The sequence below is a fragment of the Neolamprologus brichardi genome, chromosome 1, assembly GCF_056152115.1.
Source record: "Neolamprologus brichardi isolate AB-2024 chromosome 1, ASM5615211v1, whole genome shotgun sequence".
NCBI classification, from domain to species: Eukaryota; Metazoa; Chordata; class Actinopteri; order Cichliformes; family Cichlidae; genus Neolamprologus; species Neolamprologus brichardi.
This window is the reverse complement of record NC_142104.1, coordinates 35,504,378-35,521,889: the sequence shown is the minus strand read 5'-3', so window position 1 is coordinate 35,521,889 and position 17,512 is coordinate 35,504,378. Positions and strand designations below refer to the sequence as shown.

Sequence of the window (17,512 nt, the reverse complement as noted above, 5' to 3'; positions counted from 1 at the left end):
TAAGATGAGCCAAGCTGAAGTGGGGTGTGCACATGCGCACGACGTTATCGGTCTCAGTGAACTCGGACACGGTAACCAATCCACCCGGTAAACTGATCCCAGAGCAGCGTGACCGATGAACACGGGACAATGCTGGGTGAGGGCAGTGGGTGAGGGAGGGATCCCGCAGCGCGTCCGTGAGATCCCGCGAGTGACGGACTGCAGCTTGTGTCTGAGGGACAATTCCACCTGAGCTCCGGTAAGTTTAAGACTTTGATAGTGGTCGCCATGGTGAATTATCGGTGATCAATAACGCGATTCATTAATTGTAAAATGACGAGCTGTGCGGCTTTTAGCGGACAGTTTGCTGTAGTGATGTGAGCGGTTCGTCCGTCTGCGAGCACCAGAGGAGCTTCTCGTTTTTATTTACTCATCTTTCAGCGAGTTTGCATCAACCAGCAAGCAAAACACAGCCAGTTACGATATTACGTTATTTACGACGTGGGAAGTTTTTCTCAGCATGGAACAATTAAGACTTTCATAACAGTTATTATCAAACACATCATACATGATACATGTTCTGTACGTGTATTTTTATATTTAAAGTGTTTATTTCTTCTAAAGTTCTTTATTTTAGGGAACTAAAGTATATTTTAAGTTTCTTATTCCACTTTGTCACTGACATTGTGTCAGTTATGACTGTAGGGCATGACGTGTTCACTGCGTTTCGATACCGGACACACTAACAGACTGAAGTGTCCACAGTACGTGACGTGTGTTTGGGGCTGAAAATCGACCTTTGCCAATCTGATTTACTTGGATAAACTTCAGTTCATTTTCTCAGACGTGGCAGTTGTTTATCAAATCATTTGTTGTCTGTGTGTGTGTGTGTGTGTGTGTGTGTGTGTGTGTGTGTGTGTGTGTGGTGTCTCTTGCTTGTGCGCCTTAAGCCTGCTTTTTATTATTTTGCTGTCTGTCTGTAAAGCCTTTGATAACATGTCAATATAAAATTGTACTTAGTAGTCAGTATAATCTTTTTGTGATATACGTTTGCATATTATAGAATACTGCATGATGACCCTTTTATTACTGTTGTTGGAATCAAGACTTGCTTTATAAATTCTTTCTCACAGTGATAATAGCTGAGCAAGCTGTTATCATTTCACTCCTGCCAGGAAGAGGGGAGCTGGAAGCTCTTATCTTCAAGAAGAGGGGCCACGTCCTTCAGAATAACACACACACACACACACATACACCTGAACCACTTTTATCTTCACTCCCTACATACTAACATTCCTCTGTTAATGAATACACGTATTCACTGTTGTATTACTTTTGTATATAAATAAAGGCAAGTGCAGGTACAAAGCGCACATCACAGGGCCCCCACTCTGGTGTGAGCGTTCTGTGATCGCCCTTGCAAGTGAAAACTGCAGCGTCTGTGTGTTTCTACCTTTAGATTCTTAGCTGAAGAAGTGTCTTTAGAATAAATCTCTTGACATAACATTAAACTGTAACTTACAGTCGTCTTTTTTGATCTTCAAATTGCTGAGAATAAAACAACAGCGCACATGCTCACTCTAAGGCATAGGCGTCAAACTCTGTAATTAGGCTAATTACATTTGGCCCGTGAAGCCACACCAAAGTACTATCAGAGCTGGCCTACTGGTATTATACAGCTAATATATATATTGTTTAGTATTAAGCTTTGTTTGTTCCATATTCAGTTTTTCAGCAAAACGTGTTTGAGTCCATAAGAAAAGATTCATTCTTATATCTGGAGGAATAAATATATTTCAATAAATATTAACATTAGCCCGCGACTTTGTTCCAGTTTTGAATTTTGGCCCACTGTGTATTTGAGTTTGACACCCCTGCTCTAAGGTAAGCTAGCAGGGCAGATAGGCTGTCCTGGTGACAACAGAAATGTTTGGACCACCTCTGCTACGACAGCTTATCTGTGAACATTTGAGGATCCTGTGGACAAATACTTTCTGTTCTCATGCAGGTGTGTGCATGGAGAGGCAGGCAGTGCAGCGGGCCAGGGAGGCCTTCCTGAGCGGCAGGACTCGACCTCTAGAGTTCAGACTGCAGCAGCTCCATGCCCTGCAGAAGATGATCGCTGAGAAAGAGACGGAGATAGCCACTGCTCTCAAACAGGACATCAACAGAGTCAGCAGACACGAGAGACTAAGAATAAGATATGAAATACAATGTGTATGTCGGGGCTCGTTTGCTTGCTTAACTGAAAACTGTGTTCCTGCAGAGTCAGTATGACACACCACTCCTGGAGCTGATTGGAATCGAGAACGAGATCAAGCTGGCTGTTGAGAAGCTTGGAGAGTGGGCTGCTCCTCGCCCGGCAGAAAAGAACCTCCTCACTATTTCAGACGAGGTTTATATCCAGCCAGAGCCGCTGGGAGTCGTGCTCATTGTCGGGGCCTGGAACTACCCCTGGGGCCTTACTCTCATGCCACTTGTTGGTGCCATTGCTGCAGGTAGGGAGACGCTCTCTCCACACCTGCGACAATCACGTACCCCCCTGATAACTAACGGGAAAAAAACGGGAATGTTTTACTCTACATAACATCCTCTTTGTTTAAATGTAGGTAAAAAAGTCAGCTGAACTCCATGAAATACAGAAACAATCAATGGTCATAGTCAGAGTCCCAGCAGATCAGCTGGTCTCGGTACCAGACACGTCAGCTGACGGCTCAGAAACGCAGTCTTTGCTTCCTGTCGTTCAACTTTTGCATTTTGCAAAACCGATTCAAAAAATCAAATACTGATGGAAACAGAGCGTCTGACTGCCTCTCTCTGCATTCTCAGCCTCCTACACGCCTGCTTTGCGTCACACTGATCTCATCCCGTTCACGGAAAACTGTTCTCTCTCTGCAGGGAACGCAGCTGTGGTGAAGCCATCGGAGCTCAGCGAGTGCTCGTCGCTGCTGCTCCGGGCATTGCTGCCTCGCTATCTGGACAAGGTCTGAACACCAGGTCTATTGTTCATGCATTAAAGCCTTGAGCCATCACACTACAGTGCTTTAGACATTTAGACAATGACACACAGGATTCAACGTTTGTTGCCATTTCGCTGAATATGCTGCTACAAAACAGGAATTTTTGCACATTAAATGTTTCAGATGATCAAAAAACAAAGTTTAATAGACAAAAATAACCAAAGCAATTACACAATGCAGTTTTTAAATGATGATTTCATTTATTAAGGAAAAAAGCTCTGCAGACCTGCCCTGTGGGAAAGGGTCATTTCCTCCTAAACCTAATAAACCTAATAAACCTAATTCCAGTCAAGCATTTGTGAGGTTCTACTGTTTTTGGTTTTTTTTTGTTCTTCTGTCCCATTTGGTTCTTTAGCCGTCAGAATTGTTGTCTGAAGACCAACAAGGATACCCAATGGATTTATTTTGCCAAATGGATCATCACGGCATTGCCGTATTGGTCCATTTGATCGACCTTTGTTTTTATTATTTATTTTATTTTATTTTCAGTTGTTACAGACGGGACAGACATGAGTGAGGGATAGGAAAGGGAGAAAGAAAGAGGAAGGAAAAGAAAAACAGAAGGGGAGAGGGACAGTGAGAAAGGGGGAAAAAATCTCCGGGATCACCTGTTGAGAGAAAAAGAAGAGAAAAAAAACAAAACAAAGCAACATACTGAACAACACCATCGCATTAATCTAGCTAAGTGTAAACAGCAGTAAATACTAAATATTGAATGTTGTTGTGCAGCACGCAGGACAGACAGCGCACAATGTGCTTTGAAGTAGCAGCCAAGAAAGGTGTGATTTAAGTCTACGAACAGTGAACACCTGTGTGCACACCTGTGTGGATCGGCGCGCTTGTATTCAAATGGTTTCCCCATGTAATGGTCTGCAAGAGGATGTAGAGAGCCATAGCCCCGCCCCCAGGGCATGAAGCAGGCATGGAGGAGATCCAGGCCCCAGACATCCAGAGGCCCCAGAGTGCAAGAGCCCAAGGAGGACCACCGGAGGGGCATCCGTGCCACCCTCATGGGAAGGGCTGAGGATCCCCAGACGAGGGGTCACCCAGTAGCCACCGGGCAGAAGCTAGAGGGGGCTGCAGTGGCGTGCCCGCCGGCTCTTCTACTGTTTCATGTCGGCCACGTTGGAGGTTTTTGAGCACGAACAGTCATCCTGTTGAATCGTGAACTCTGACCTTAGCTGAGGAAAGTTGTGGTTCTGTAGATGCTGTTGTGGGTTCGTGGGTGTCCTCCTGGATGAGTTGTTGATGCAAACAGATGTCAGTGATTTTGTTTCTAATCTGTTTCTTCAGATCTCGGTGTGATGTGTTACTTTTAGCCGACTTTACTTTGTGACTCGAGTTCTGTTTAAGTGATTTATCGATTCATCAGGTCTGATAATCAGACATGAGTGTGCGAGCCTTTTCCACATAATAAATAATATATAATTTAAAACTGCATTTGTTTGGTTGATCACTCTCTAATATTAAAATTTGTTTAATCTGAAACATGTACGTGTGACCCCCCCTCCCCCCTCCCCAGTAGAGAAGTCAGGCAGGTGCCAAATCATTTTCCATCACTATATGTTTGGAAACATGACTTATATTACAGTCAGTCTGTGCTTAATGTAAATAACTTACACATCAGTAAATGTGTTTGTTTTGCAGGATCTGTACCCAGTGGTGACAGGAAGTGTGTCAGAGACGCAGGAACTGCTGAGGCTCAGGTTTGACCACATCGTGTTCACGGGCAGCAGCGCGGTGGCCAAACTGGTGATGGAAGCTGCAGCTCGTCACCTCACCCCAGTGACCCTGGAGCTGGGAGGGAAGAGCCCCTGCTACATCGACAAGAACTGCAACATCAGGGTCGCCTGCCGGTAATCCACATTTAGCCGAATGAAGTGAAAACTCTGATAATCAAAGCGGGCACAGAGGCGCTGACTGTGTCTGCAGGTGCATATCAGGGTGACTGACGCTCAGCACAATAATAGCAGAACTTACAATCTTCTCCAAGCCCCAACAACGTGCATGAATACTTCTGTATGTTTCAGTGGATGCGCACAGTATAGCACGTGCACTTTTTAAACCATAACTCAGTAACTATCATTGAAACAGGCACTGTGACCTGGATACAACAAGAAACATGGAAACTCTTGAAAGCTGAATATATTAAAATGTTGGTTAAGAAATTCCCGAGTATAAAAATTCACATGGACATTTTGACTGACGTGACAAACATTGTTTGGTTTCAGTTCATAAATGTTGATGTTTTATTGAGTAAATGAACTTAAACAAAGCTTAGTTTGAGTCTTTTTCCTGTGCTTCAATTACAAGCGCTCAAAAAGCTGGAAAATACAGGTCCTTAAACGCAGCACACTTTGACCCACTCTTCTGGAAGTCCTGGGACTGTCTTCCTTCTCACTCCAACCAATCACAGCAGATGGCCCCGCCCCTCCCTGAGCCTGGTTCTGCTGGAGGTTTCTTCCTGTTAAAAGGGAGTTTTTCCTTCCCACTGTCGCCAAAGTGCTGCTCATAGGGGGTCATATGATTGTTGGGTTTTTCTCTGTATCTATGAAGCGCCTTGAGGCGACATTTGTTGTGATTTGGCGCTATATAAATAAAATTGAATTGAATTGAATTGAACTCCAACTCTGTCATTTAGTTAAATATGTCCAGCCTACTGTACAAAAAACAACAAACTCTTTATTGTAAGGACCGAAATAGCAAAGATCAAACTCACAGAAATGTCATAAACCGTTTGATGTTACCAGAATCTGTTGCTTTCCCCTAAAAGGGTCCAGGGAAAGTAACAAAAGTGTGCGGGTCAGAAAAAGGAGACAGGGAGGCAAAAGGGGTTCAATTAGAGTGTTTTATTAAAGTTTCTACTAATAACTCAACTAACGTAGGCTACGTCCACACGTACTCGGGTATTTTTGAAAACGCAGATTTTTCTCTGCGTTTGCACCTTTCGTCCACACGTAAACGGCGTTTTTGGTCACTGAAAACGGAGATTTTTAAAAACTCCGGCCAGGGTGGATATTTTTGAAAACTCAGTTTTTGCATTTACGTGTGGACGAGAAAAACGCAGAAAACGCAGCGTCAAAGGTGTGCGCCTTTTTTGACGTCACACTGTGCGCCACGTTATTGTTTCGGTGAAATGAATTTCTACAACACTGTTACTGTTAATTGTTCTCTCTGCAGTGTTTAAATGCTTACATATACACACACAGTTACTGTCCCTCCACACATACGACTCGGTTCTGCTTCTACGCCCCAGCTTTGTTTACTTTTTCCCACCGAGGCTTCTAGACTTCTGATTGGCCAACATTTCTGCACGGTTAGGAATATAGCGCCACCTGCTGCTTTGGCATGTTCCTAGCAGCGTTTTCCTTCATTTCTGCCTTTACGTGTGGACGAGATTATTTTTTAAAACGAAAAATCTCCGTTTTCAAAAATACCCGTGTACGTGTGGACGTAGCCAGAGACGGACAAGCCGCTATCACCATTTAAATACCTTTAATTGCTGATGTGAGTCAGCTGTACAAAAAACAAAGGTGGCACCTAAGGCAGGAGAGATGGTAGGACACGCCCACACAGGTAACTTCAGGAGGAGGCCTTGCTGGGGCCGCAACAAATCTTTTCTCAGTTAAAAGGAAGTAAATGTCAAAGCAAGAAAAAGGTGTTTTTTTCCTTGTTTTTTATTTTGGGGGGATAGCTACACTCTCAATAAAATGTTTAAGTTCCTCTAAGAATAAACAAAAACATGAATATTGTAAAGTTGTTCTCCGCCTGGTTTGTTTGCAGTCGTATCACGTGGGGGAAGTTCATCAACTGTGGGCAGACGTGCATCGCTCCAGACTACATCCTGTGTGAGCCGTGCATCCAGGGCCGAGTGGTGGAGTGCATCCGACAGACACTTCTGGTAAAGCACCCAATGACCAAAGAGAATCATACAGGTGGAGCTGCACGGTGTGAGACCTTACTGAGACTACCTCTCTGCTCCATTCCAGGAGTTTTATGGTGCCGATCCAAAATGCTCACCTGACTACGGGCGAATTATCAACCAGCGTCACTTCAACAGAATCATGGGGCTGATGGAGGGCTACACTCCTGTGGTGGGTGGACAGAGTGACTCCTCACAGCGCTACATTGGTAATGAAACTGCAGTTTGAATCCTGTGATGCAGATCCATCTGTGCTCTGTGTGATAAATGTTGATGTTGCACTGAAAGCCCCGACGGTGCTGAAGGACGTGCCGCCCCACTCCAGGCTGATGCAGGAGGAGATCTTCGGCCCCGTGCTGCCCATAGTTACAGTGAGCGACATGGACAACGCCATCACCTTCATCAATGAGAGAGAGAAGCCCCTGGCTCTGTACATCTTTTGCTCTGACAAGAAGGTGAGAAGGAACCATCTTTAAGTAGCTTTTAACGTTAGCAGCGTTCCTCGTGCTCGTCTCACAACGATTTCTTCTCACAGGCAATAAAAAAAATGATTGCGGAGACGACGAGCGGTGGAGTGACGGTCAACGACGTCATGATGCACTATACGCTCAACTCCCTCCCGTTTGGTGGCGTAGGTAGGAAGACTTCAAAGGGTGGCTTTGAAGTGGGAAAGCTTCACAAAATGTGACAACTTTAGACAAAAAAACACAACATCAGATGAAACAGTGTCAGCTAAACCAGGATGTTAGATGAAAGACCAAACTACCAACAATCAAAGATGGATGCAGCTAAACATGGTTTTTAAAAAAGAAGGGGATGCAGAGAAGCGGGTCCGAGTGTGATACTGCTTGCTCATTGGCTAACTAGTTGGTTACTCCCATTTAAACTAACTCTGAATAAGAATACATTCAGGAGCTGAGATTACAAACAATTAAAAGTGTTATAAGAAGCAAATACTATAAAGCTATACTGGACAAGATTAAGATCAATTTGAGTTCTGGAGAACACTGCCTATTTCGGTAATAATAATGGATTGGATTTATATAGCGCTTTTCAAGGCACCCAAAGCGCTTTACAATGCCACTATTCATTCACACACTGGTGGAGGCAGCTACAGTTGTAGCCACAGCTGCCCTGGGGCAGACTGACAGAAGCGAGGCTGCCATATCGCGCCATCGGCCCCTCTGGCCATCACCAGTAGGCAGTAGGGTAAAGTCTTGCCCAAGGACACAACGACCAGGACAGAGAGCCCGGGGATCAAACCGGTGACCTTCCGGTTACAGATACGCTTCCCAACCCCCTGAGCCACGGTCGCTCTGTAATAGCATCTATCTTCACGTATCTTACTGAAACCTGGACTTCCCATGTGTAAGCTTGCCCTCCAACATTAAATGTGTTATTATTCAGCATCTCTGGCTGGATGAGGACATGTAGAGAGGACTGTCTGCTGTCTCCGGGCTGTGTTGTAGTCTCCCTCATTTGATTAAAAAATGACCCTACAATCACAAACTGCAAATCTGTGGGCGAGCAATAAAACTATTCAAGCTAAGTGTTACATCATTCACACTGCTAACATCAGCCAATTCACCTTTTAAACCTTCAGTGATGCATGGAGATTCCACAATATTGGGGATCTTTACATCAGGAGTTTGCACTGTGATCACTGATGCAACCCTGTTATAGTCCATGTGTGAGCACATACTGACAGCACAAATGACAAATGAAGCGCTCCTTTCAGAAGACATGACTGACTTGTGTGTCACCCCTCCAGGTCAGAGTGGTATGGGACGCTACCATGGCAAACACACCTTTGACCAGCTGAGCCACCACAGGGCGTGCATGGTGCGGTCACTGGGCATGGAGAGCGTTAATTTGGCCAGGTACCCTCCTCAGAACCGCCAGCGGGCACGCAGGGCTCGGATGGCCCTCACGTCGCCGCTGATTGACATGTCCAAGAGGACCCTGGTGTGGGCCATTCTCGCCACCATCATCGGCCTCGGTCTCCTCATCGCCCTGCTGGTCATCCTGCTCATTGCAGCGGGCCTCAACTGCACCTGCTGGTACTGGAGAGGCTTCTATAACTAGACTCACTGTGACCTCACTGTGGAAGATCCTTCCAAAGAAACAAACGTGCTTTTCACAGACGTTCATGATCAGATGAATCTTGTTTTATTGTTTTATAAAGATGAATAAAACAGTAACCTTTGGCTTGATCTATTATCTCTTTTATGAGCAGTGTGTGAATTTGATTCTATTTTTACAGTCAGTTAACATCCACTTTGTGAGGAAATATTGATGTAATTTGTTGTTTAAAATTAAAAGATGTGTTCTTAAAATGTAATATTCCATGTTTTTTTAAACCTTCATTTTATTTTGGCAGAAAACTGAGCAAATCTCCATCCTTTTACACGCTGTTACTATTGTGACCACAAGAGGGCACCATTGAGACATAAATATCTTCTTTTTGTTTTGGCTCTTCCCTTTAAGGGTCGCTGCAGTGCACCATCTGCCTCCGTCTCATCTTTAGCATCCTCTTCTGCCACCCCAGCTCTCTGCATATCCTTCATCACTTCTTACATGAACCTTTTCTTTGGTGTTCCTTCTCTCTTCATGCATCCTTGGTTCAGTGTATTCACGACCCCTCTGCACATCTTAGCCTCGTCTCTCTAACTTTGTGTCCGAACCACTCAACCTGAGCTGTCCCTGTGATCTACTCATTTCTCATCTTGTCCATTCAGGTCACTCCCAAAGACAACCCAGATGTTGACTCTGGAGAGCAACGTTCACTCTTTCCTTCCAGTCCTTTTCTGAGTCATTCTGTCTCCAAACCATACATCATTAAAGTTAAAGTGTTGCTCTACCCCTCGTTTACATTTTCTAGGAAAAAAGGTGTGATTTAAACACGTGCAAACATACATGGAACTACATCTTGTAAACCTAACTTTTCACTCCTGATGCAGCCCTGACACTCGTCTCCACCCACTCCACCCTGCCAGCACTCGCTTCTTCACCAGGATAGTTAACCTCAGGTATTTAAACTCATCTACCTTGACTATCTCTAGTGCCTGTATGTTCACCTTTCTGCCTGCCTCCTTCTCATTCACTCTCATGCATTTTGTTACTTTCATTGCTCTTCCCTCTCGAACACATTTGCACCTCTTCAGGCTCTTTTTTACTGCAAACATCATCCTGTCTCTCAGCCCTTCCACCACCACTGCAAAGAAGAAGCGGCTCAGACCCAATCCCCGATGTATTCCTGCCTCCACTCTAAACCCATCTGTTGTTCCTACCTTTCACCTCACCAGAGCCAACTCGCCCATCACCGAGACCATTTCTGAAGAGCTTAGGTGAATCTCTTAGGTCTCATGTCCTTGCTGGATTTCTTTCCTGTTTCTTAAGAACATGACTACCAGATATGATTCTATGACAACAGTTGCTCAAGAGCAGTCACAAAAAACCATCTGGCTTTTAAATTTAAACCGAGTTTAAACTCTTCTAGAACGACTGTAATCCAACAGAATGCAGAGAGACAACCTCGATGACTTTAAGTCAACATACTGTGCTGAAGACAGAAGTTACAGTAGAGCAGGGTCATACGTTCTTGTAATATTAATTTGGACCACAAGATGGTGCTGCAGGTCAATGTAGCACGCAGTCTCACTGATACCAAATCACAACAACAGTCTCAAGGCGCTTTATATTGTAAGGTCGACCCTACAATAATACATATAGAAAAAACCCCATCAATCATGAGCAGCACTTTGGCGACAGTGGGAAGAAAAAACTCCTTTTTAACAGGAAGAAACACAAATGCTGAATATGATTAGCTCATTTAAACAGTGAACAGACTGATTCTCCTACAGCACTTTTCTACTATACAAAGCACTTAATACAACATCACACAAGCACTTTTTTCTAGGCTTAAGTGCTTTCTGCCTAACATTCACACACATGTTGGAAGCACTGGAGATCAACTTGGGGTTCGTATGTTACCTAAGCAGACTGGAGCAGCCAAACTAAAGCTGATTCTGATTAGTAGCTGACCTGCTCAACCTCCTGAACTACAGCCACCTTCATAGCTTTAACCTACCTAACAATATATGAGCGCAGAGGTTGTAGTTGACTGAAATCATACGATGTTTCTATACCAGATGGCAGCAGAGATCTTTGTTCTCGTGTTCAAAGCAGTGAGAGTAGACTGAAAAAGAAAGAAGATGAAGATGGTTTTGCCTCTCAGGCTTGACATCGTGTTGCATGATATTTCACTGCATCCATGGAAAACCTGCAGTCGTGAATGTCAAGTTAACGTAAAAGTACAACAAGAGTTGTAGCACAGCTTGTTTAAGTCATTTAAGCTAGCACCCCATTAGCATTTGGATCCCCTGCTCCCTCTGCTGCGCTCTGCTAAGCTCTTAACTGACAGCTTTATCACTTAATAGGTCTGTGGATACTGAGTCCTTTAGCTCGTGAGCCAGCAAAAAGAAACTGTTGCCCTCTCAGCAGCCCGCCTCACTCACACAGGCAGCCTTCACTTTTTCCTGGAGGCCTCAATAACGTTGCGTAACCATCGTATAGTGTATATACAGTCATTTATATGGTGGTATGGAGTCACTCAGAGGAAAGCACTATTTACGTCCTACAGTTTTACTATTAATTGTGACTTAAAGGTCAGATTTTTCCTGTTTTGCTTCTGTGTAGCTAACACAAGCCCACCAAAGCATGCTGCACCATATTTCACATCTTTAAAAGCTTCATTCTGGACATTCTGGAGGAATGTGCGTTTGTAGTTTTGTTTTCCTTTATTAACTACTCGTCATTTTATTTGTGTCCACTGGCAGAGCCGTCAGCAACTTGTATTTTCAGTTCCACTTTGCCTCATTAACTGCTCATCACTTTATCTGTGCTCATTAGTGGCCTTTGTGACTGGATTTTAGTCGTTTTTGTCTTCCTTTCTATGGGGATCCTGCCAGATCCTATATTTGAGACTTTTCTTGAGCATTAGAATCATTGTCGTGTCATTATTATTGTCTCGTTATTTTCCAGAGGCGTCAGAGAGCTTTTTAAATCTGAGCTCAACAACAACGTGCTGGCAAAGAGATCCTAATTACTGTGATTCTACAGATGCACTTCACTGCCGCCAGCACAGGTATAATTGTCAGGGTTCATCTCTGTGCTTGTGCTGCTGGACCTCAGTGCAGCGTTCATTACTGTTCACCACAATATGTTATTACACAGATTAGAGCACGCTGTAGGAAAAGTACTGCACTGCGGTGGTTTCAATCATATCTCTGATTTCTTCCTCACACACTAATGTTAATATGGTTCTGTGCTAGGCTAGTTCTATTTACATCTACAGCACACATACGTATGGGCTTCCCACGATGCACTGTTTCTCCTTTTCTCACCTTGTTTCACACAGACACGTACACCACTCTGCATTTAATCCTTAGTTACTATTAACCTCCGTTACCTCACCCCTGCAGCAGATGGCCCCGCCCCTCCCTGAGCCTGGTTCTGCTGGAGGTTTCTTCCTGTTAAAAGGGAGTTTTTCCTTCCCACTGTCGCCAAAGTGCTGCTCATAGGGGGTCATATAATTGTTGGGTTTTTCTCTGTATGTAATATTGTAGGATTGTGACAAAGTGGAGGAGCAGTTGTAATTCTCTCCATTTGTCCCATATGTGTTTACCTTTTCTTTGCACATTGTACACATTATTCTGTTTCTATGTATTTGCTATGATTTGCTATTTGTTAAGTAACATAGCTTCACTCACTATCCCGGGTTTGTTTGTGGAAGCGTTCTGTTGCCGGCAAATCAAACATTCTGCAAATTAAGCTAAATACTCAGTTATGTTTCTTTATATTTTATTATGTTACAGATTAAGTCATTTGTTCATACTTACTTTGTTTCTCTTTTCAGTCTTCATGAAGGTCAGGTGTGGGGAAACGCCCACCTAGCATTTCCTCATTTTAAAATCCTGATGATGTCACATATGACATCAGCAGGTCAAACCAAGTGGAGGGGTTTCTTTTTCCATAGAGATGCTTCCTTTTGTTTGTGTTAAGGTTTAAAGGGATTTGTTGAATGTTTTTCCTTTTGTTAATACTGCCAAATAAATTGCTCACCTCTGGAAATCTGAAATGTCTGCGTAGTCTGCTTCTCTACCACCTTCCTTGACGTTCATGTCTGACTACTTCACAAGGATCTACCTTACAATATAAAGCGCCTTGAGGTGACTGTTGTTGTGATTTGGCGCTGTGTAAATAAAACTGAATTGAATTCAAAGAGCGACTGAGTCTCAATCCAACTGTGACACAAGCTGGGATGAGAACGTGAGTTCCACTTATTACGAGTTAGGATTTGAGGAGTGGAAACAAAGAGGAATCTTTACGTACCTGTGACCGGACACGTGGATGAGCTCAGGGAAATGAAGCAACGCCATATGAGGAACAAACTACAACAAAAGAAGCGAGGGAAGCAGGGATGGAACAACATGGTCCACACCAAAACAATGAACTGAACAATGACATTGGGGAGGAGGAACAGGAGTCACTGAAGGGCCTTTCACAGTCAACCAAGGACAGGTTGGACTGCCCGTCCTGAGCCTGCCTACTGATGAATCAGTGCTAGGAAGGTCTAGAGCCTGCCTGTTTCACATATGACACACTTGGCCATCCCTCTGTCTGGGTACATCACCAAACACAGCGTTCTACAACATGTCATTATGTCCCTTGTTACCTTACTTTCCAACAGTGTCATAGCACATTAAATCATCTCAGCCAGGCACCTTGCCTCCATATTATAACTGCTCAGTCTATACATGTGAATAGGAAAGAAATGGAGCACTGTGATTTGAGTTGTTTGAATAAGCAGGATAATGTGTTTTAAAGGTTAAGAGGTCAAATGTCAAGAGGCAAGTGTCATGGCTGTGTGCAGGCAGGCAGGGAAAAGGATCCAAAATGCAGGACTCACGGAGGCAAGGGTGAACTCAGAATAAACAGCTTTACTGCCAGTTGCAGATTGAACAGGAGAAAACAAACTAACGGGTGGGCAAACAGGTTAACGGAAAACACAGCGGAGACTGGAGAAGGAGAGAGAGAGCATGAGAGAGGTGGACATGACAGAACTCACATCACCATAAAAACGCAGACACAGAGGGCAGACACGAGGGCAGAGACTCAGTAGGCAGGCTCAGGACGGGCAGTCCAACCTGTCCTTGGTTGACGGTGAAAGGCCCTTCAGTGACTCCTGTTCCTCCTCCCCGATGTCATTGTTCAGTTCATTGTTTTGGTGTGGACCATCTTGTTCCATCCCTTTTTTTTTTTTTTTCTTTTTTTTTTCTTTTTTCTTTTAACCTGTCCCGTTTGGCTCTTTTGCCATCAGAATTATTGTCTAAAGGCGAAGAAAGATGCCCAACGGATTTTCTTTCCCAAATTGACCATCCCAGCTTTGCCGTAATGGTCCATTTGATTCACCTTTTATTCTTTATTTTATTTTCACTTGCTGAATACGGGACAGACTTGACTGGGGGAAAGAAAAGGGAGAAAGAAAGAGGGAAAGAAAAACAGTTGAGAAGAGGGACGGGGGAGAAGGGCATAAAACAAAAACCAACAGAATAAGCAGAAAAAAAAAGCAGAAAAAAAAAAAAAAAAAAAAAAAAAACATATATCGATCACCTGGATCACCTGTTGAGAAAGAAAAAAGAAAACAAGCAGAAGAAAACGAGAGTAATAGAATAAACAACATCACAATGATATATGGGAATATGACAGTAAATACTAAATATTAAACATTATTGTGCAGCACGTAAGATCGACAGCACAGTGTGCTTTGAGGTAGGAGCCAAAAAGGGTGTAGTTTGTGTGTGTGATCACCCGTGTGTACACCTGTGAGCATGGACGCGCTTGTTTTCTTAAAAGGTTCCTTCATGTAATGATCTGCTAGAGGGTGTGGGGGGCCACTGCCCCGTCCTCCAGGGCATGAAGCAGGTATGGAGGAAATCAAAACACCAGACATCCAGAGGCCCCCAGAACACAAGAGACCAAGGAAGACCAACAGAGGGGCAGCCGTGCCACTGTCCCAGAAAGAGCCGAGGAGAGTCCCAGATGAGGGGTCACCCAGCAGCCACGGAGCAGAAGCCAGGGGGGGTTGCAGTGACGTGCCCGTAAGCCCCGCCGGCAGCCAGCTGTGCCTGAGTGACCGAGCCCCAGGCCGAGAGGCCAGGGGCACCCCACCTCCGAAGTGGCCCAAGCGAGCCCCAGGCTCCAGGCCCCGATAAGCAGCCGCCAAGGAGTGAGCCGGTGTGTACCTGGACGCCCACCCCCGGACACAAAGAACCACCAACGCACCGATGCCTGAGGGAGTCCGCCCCCGGCAGGGGAAGTGGTGGGGGGAGATAGGCCTCTAAACCTTGGAGGGCCTGAGATGTCCTCAGAGAGATGGCGTCTGATACCCAACCTGACATATGGACACAGACATACAGGCACACACAGATACAAACATCCATTCCCACCCTCATGCTCTCATATGCACTTACTCCACACTCAACCAACGTGGAGACAGACATAAAGAGACGCTGTACACACAATCACACTCCCTAAGCGTACTCTACGAACCGGGTCTAGGTACCCTTGTCCCTGGAGGGGGGAACTGCACCCAGACCCAGGTTGTGTTACCCTTTTCCCTGCAGTGGGGAGAAGCAGACCGCCCCGACTCCGCAGCAGCAGGGAGGCCCCACATTCCGGACCCCAGTCGGACGGCCAACTCCTCCTCCTAGCCCCCCTGCTTCAGCAGGCCGCAGAGAACGAGGGTGAGAGAAGACTCCTAACCTCCCTCCACCCGCTCATTGTAGTGTTGATGTATGTGTGTTCTAAGGTGCCTTTAAAACCCAGGAGGGCATGGAGCTACCTGCCAGAGAGCAGCAGGTAAGCGCCTAGTCCCTCCTGCTAGCCCTCAATGTCTACGTGTATTTAAAATTGAGAGGTGGGCAACAACGCCAGGGGTGAGGTGTACACCCTGATGGTAATTGGTATTCCGTGTAACGTGCCCACCCCCAAGATCCTATATGTATGTGTAATGAGAGTGTGAGTAATGTGAATGTCTAAGTTGTGGGATAAAATTGAGGCAGAGGCAGCCAGAAGGGGACAGAGGGGGGGGGTTACCTCCTCTGCACCCTGGTGACACACCCCTACTCCAAGGCCCTGCATGTGTGGGTGGTTGTGGTGGAGCGGGAAGAGGGAGGCAGCTGGAGATGGGGAGGGAAGGAAGGGAGGGGCAAGTGACCCCTCCCTGGGGCCAGCTCCCCCGCTGACCCCAGTAGGCACCCCCATACCCCGCGGTCCGCCAGGGAAGGGGGGCCCAGGCCCATCCAAACCGGGGCCCAGTGCAGCGGCGCCGCCCGGCCCCACAGAGCCCGGGGCAGTCCACCCAACCCCACCACAGAGAAAACTGCGCCCACCCCATCATCCACTCATCTTCCAGACTACATAAGACAATAGACGCCCAGGCTGAGATCTTCCTCCACCTCTCCTGTATCTCCCCCTCTTGCAGAGAGAGTTCCTGAGAGAGGAAAGCTCCTGCAAGATGTGACAACCCCCCCCCCCACCAGTTGAAGAGCCCCCCAGGTGGCTCGATGCACCGGTGGCACCCCGCGCCAGGGCCGGGCCCCCATACACCCACCCGCCCACAACCCCGGCAACACACCAACCAGGACCCAGGCCCCCGAGGCCCGGCCAGGGCCCCAGGCCAGAGCCGGAGCGCCCCCAGAACCTCACGCCCGTCCCGGACCCACCCAGGGGCAGCCAGGCTACCAGGTCAGTAACCCCCGTCCGTCAGCACAGACCCTCCCCTAGCCCCGCTGCACGTAGCCACGAGGAAACCGCCACCTAAGAGCCAACAGAGCCCCTAATTGGCCATGGCCGCTACCCCGGGTTGAGCCCCCCAAGGAAGATGCTCCCGGGGAACCCCCTGACGCCCTAAGCCTGACCCTACCCCCACACCAATCACAACAGTGAAGGCGAGACCATAATATGACCCCCCACCCCCACTAGGTGATGGAGCTGATCAGAGGAGCCCAGAGCGATTGATCTGATGTGGTGGCAGAGGCTGTATCAAGACTAATGTAATCTAATAGATAATTTCTATATTGGTTAGAATTAAGATTGTTTTTATTTTTCCAGTTCATGAGGACTGTTTTCTTGGCTATGCATAGGGCAGTGAAAACCATATGGGCTATATTCTTTTCTGAAGTGACATTATCTAAGCTGCCCAACAAACACACTAAAGGGGAAGTTGGAATGTTACATTTCAGACACTTTGATAAGTCTTCACATATCTCACGCCAAAACTTCTGAACTGGTGGACAGAACCAAAGAGCGTGGATATAATTGTCCGGTGAATTGGTTTGGCAGTGTGAGCAGTTGTTGGTAGATGCAAAGCCCATCTTGAACATCCGATGACCTGTATAGTGCACTCTATGTAGTATTTTGTATTGAATTAATTGAAGACTGGGATTTCTGATTAGATGAAAGGTTTTTAAGCAAATCTGAGACCAGAAGTTTTGGTCTAAGTTAACTGATAAATCCGCTTCCCATT

The 17,512-nt window shown here is 45.8% G+C and overlaps 1 protein-coding gene across 1 annotated transcript; it reads left to right on the top strand.

The window, feature by feature from the left end:
- The first annotated feature begins 63 nt into the window (after positions 1 to 63).
- Positions 64 to 9,205, top strand: LOC102788751 (aldehyde dehydrogenase, dimeric NADP-preferring-like). The gene is made up of 10 exons (XM_006799310.3): positions 64 to 238; positions 1,988 to 2,151; positions 2,246 to 2,477; positions 2,878 to 2,963; positions 4,647 to 4,855; positions 6,783 to 6,900; positions 6,989 to 7,130; positions 7,210 to 7,376; positions 7,457 to 7,556; positions 8,693 to 9,205. The coding sequence occupies exons 2-10, from the start codon at positions 1,996 to 1,998 to the stop codon at positions 9,004 to 9,006; spliced, it is 1,524 nt and encodes a 507-aa protein (XP_006799373.2). The 5' UTR covers positions 64 to 238; positions 1,988 to 1,995; the 3' UTR covers positions 9,007 to 9,205.
- Positions 9,206 to 17,512: the final 8,307 nt, after the last annotated feature.

What these genes read in the sequence shown, in the direction of transcription:
- LOC102788751 (XM_006799310.3), top strand. Translation starts at nt 1,996, where the DNA reads ATGGAGAGGCAGGCAGTGCAGCGGGCCAGGGAGGCCTTCCTGAGCGGC. An exon ending in TCAAACAGGACATCAACAGA is followed by an intron (nt 2,152 to 2,245) that starts GTCAGCAGACAC and finishes GTGTTCCTGCAG; the next exon opens with AGTCAGTATGACACACCACT. An exon ending in TGTTGGTGCCATTGCTGCAG is followed by an intron (nt 2,478 to 2,877) that starts GTAGGGAGACGC and finishes CTCTCTCTGCAG; the next exon opens with GGAACGCAGCTGTGGTGAAG.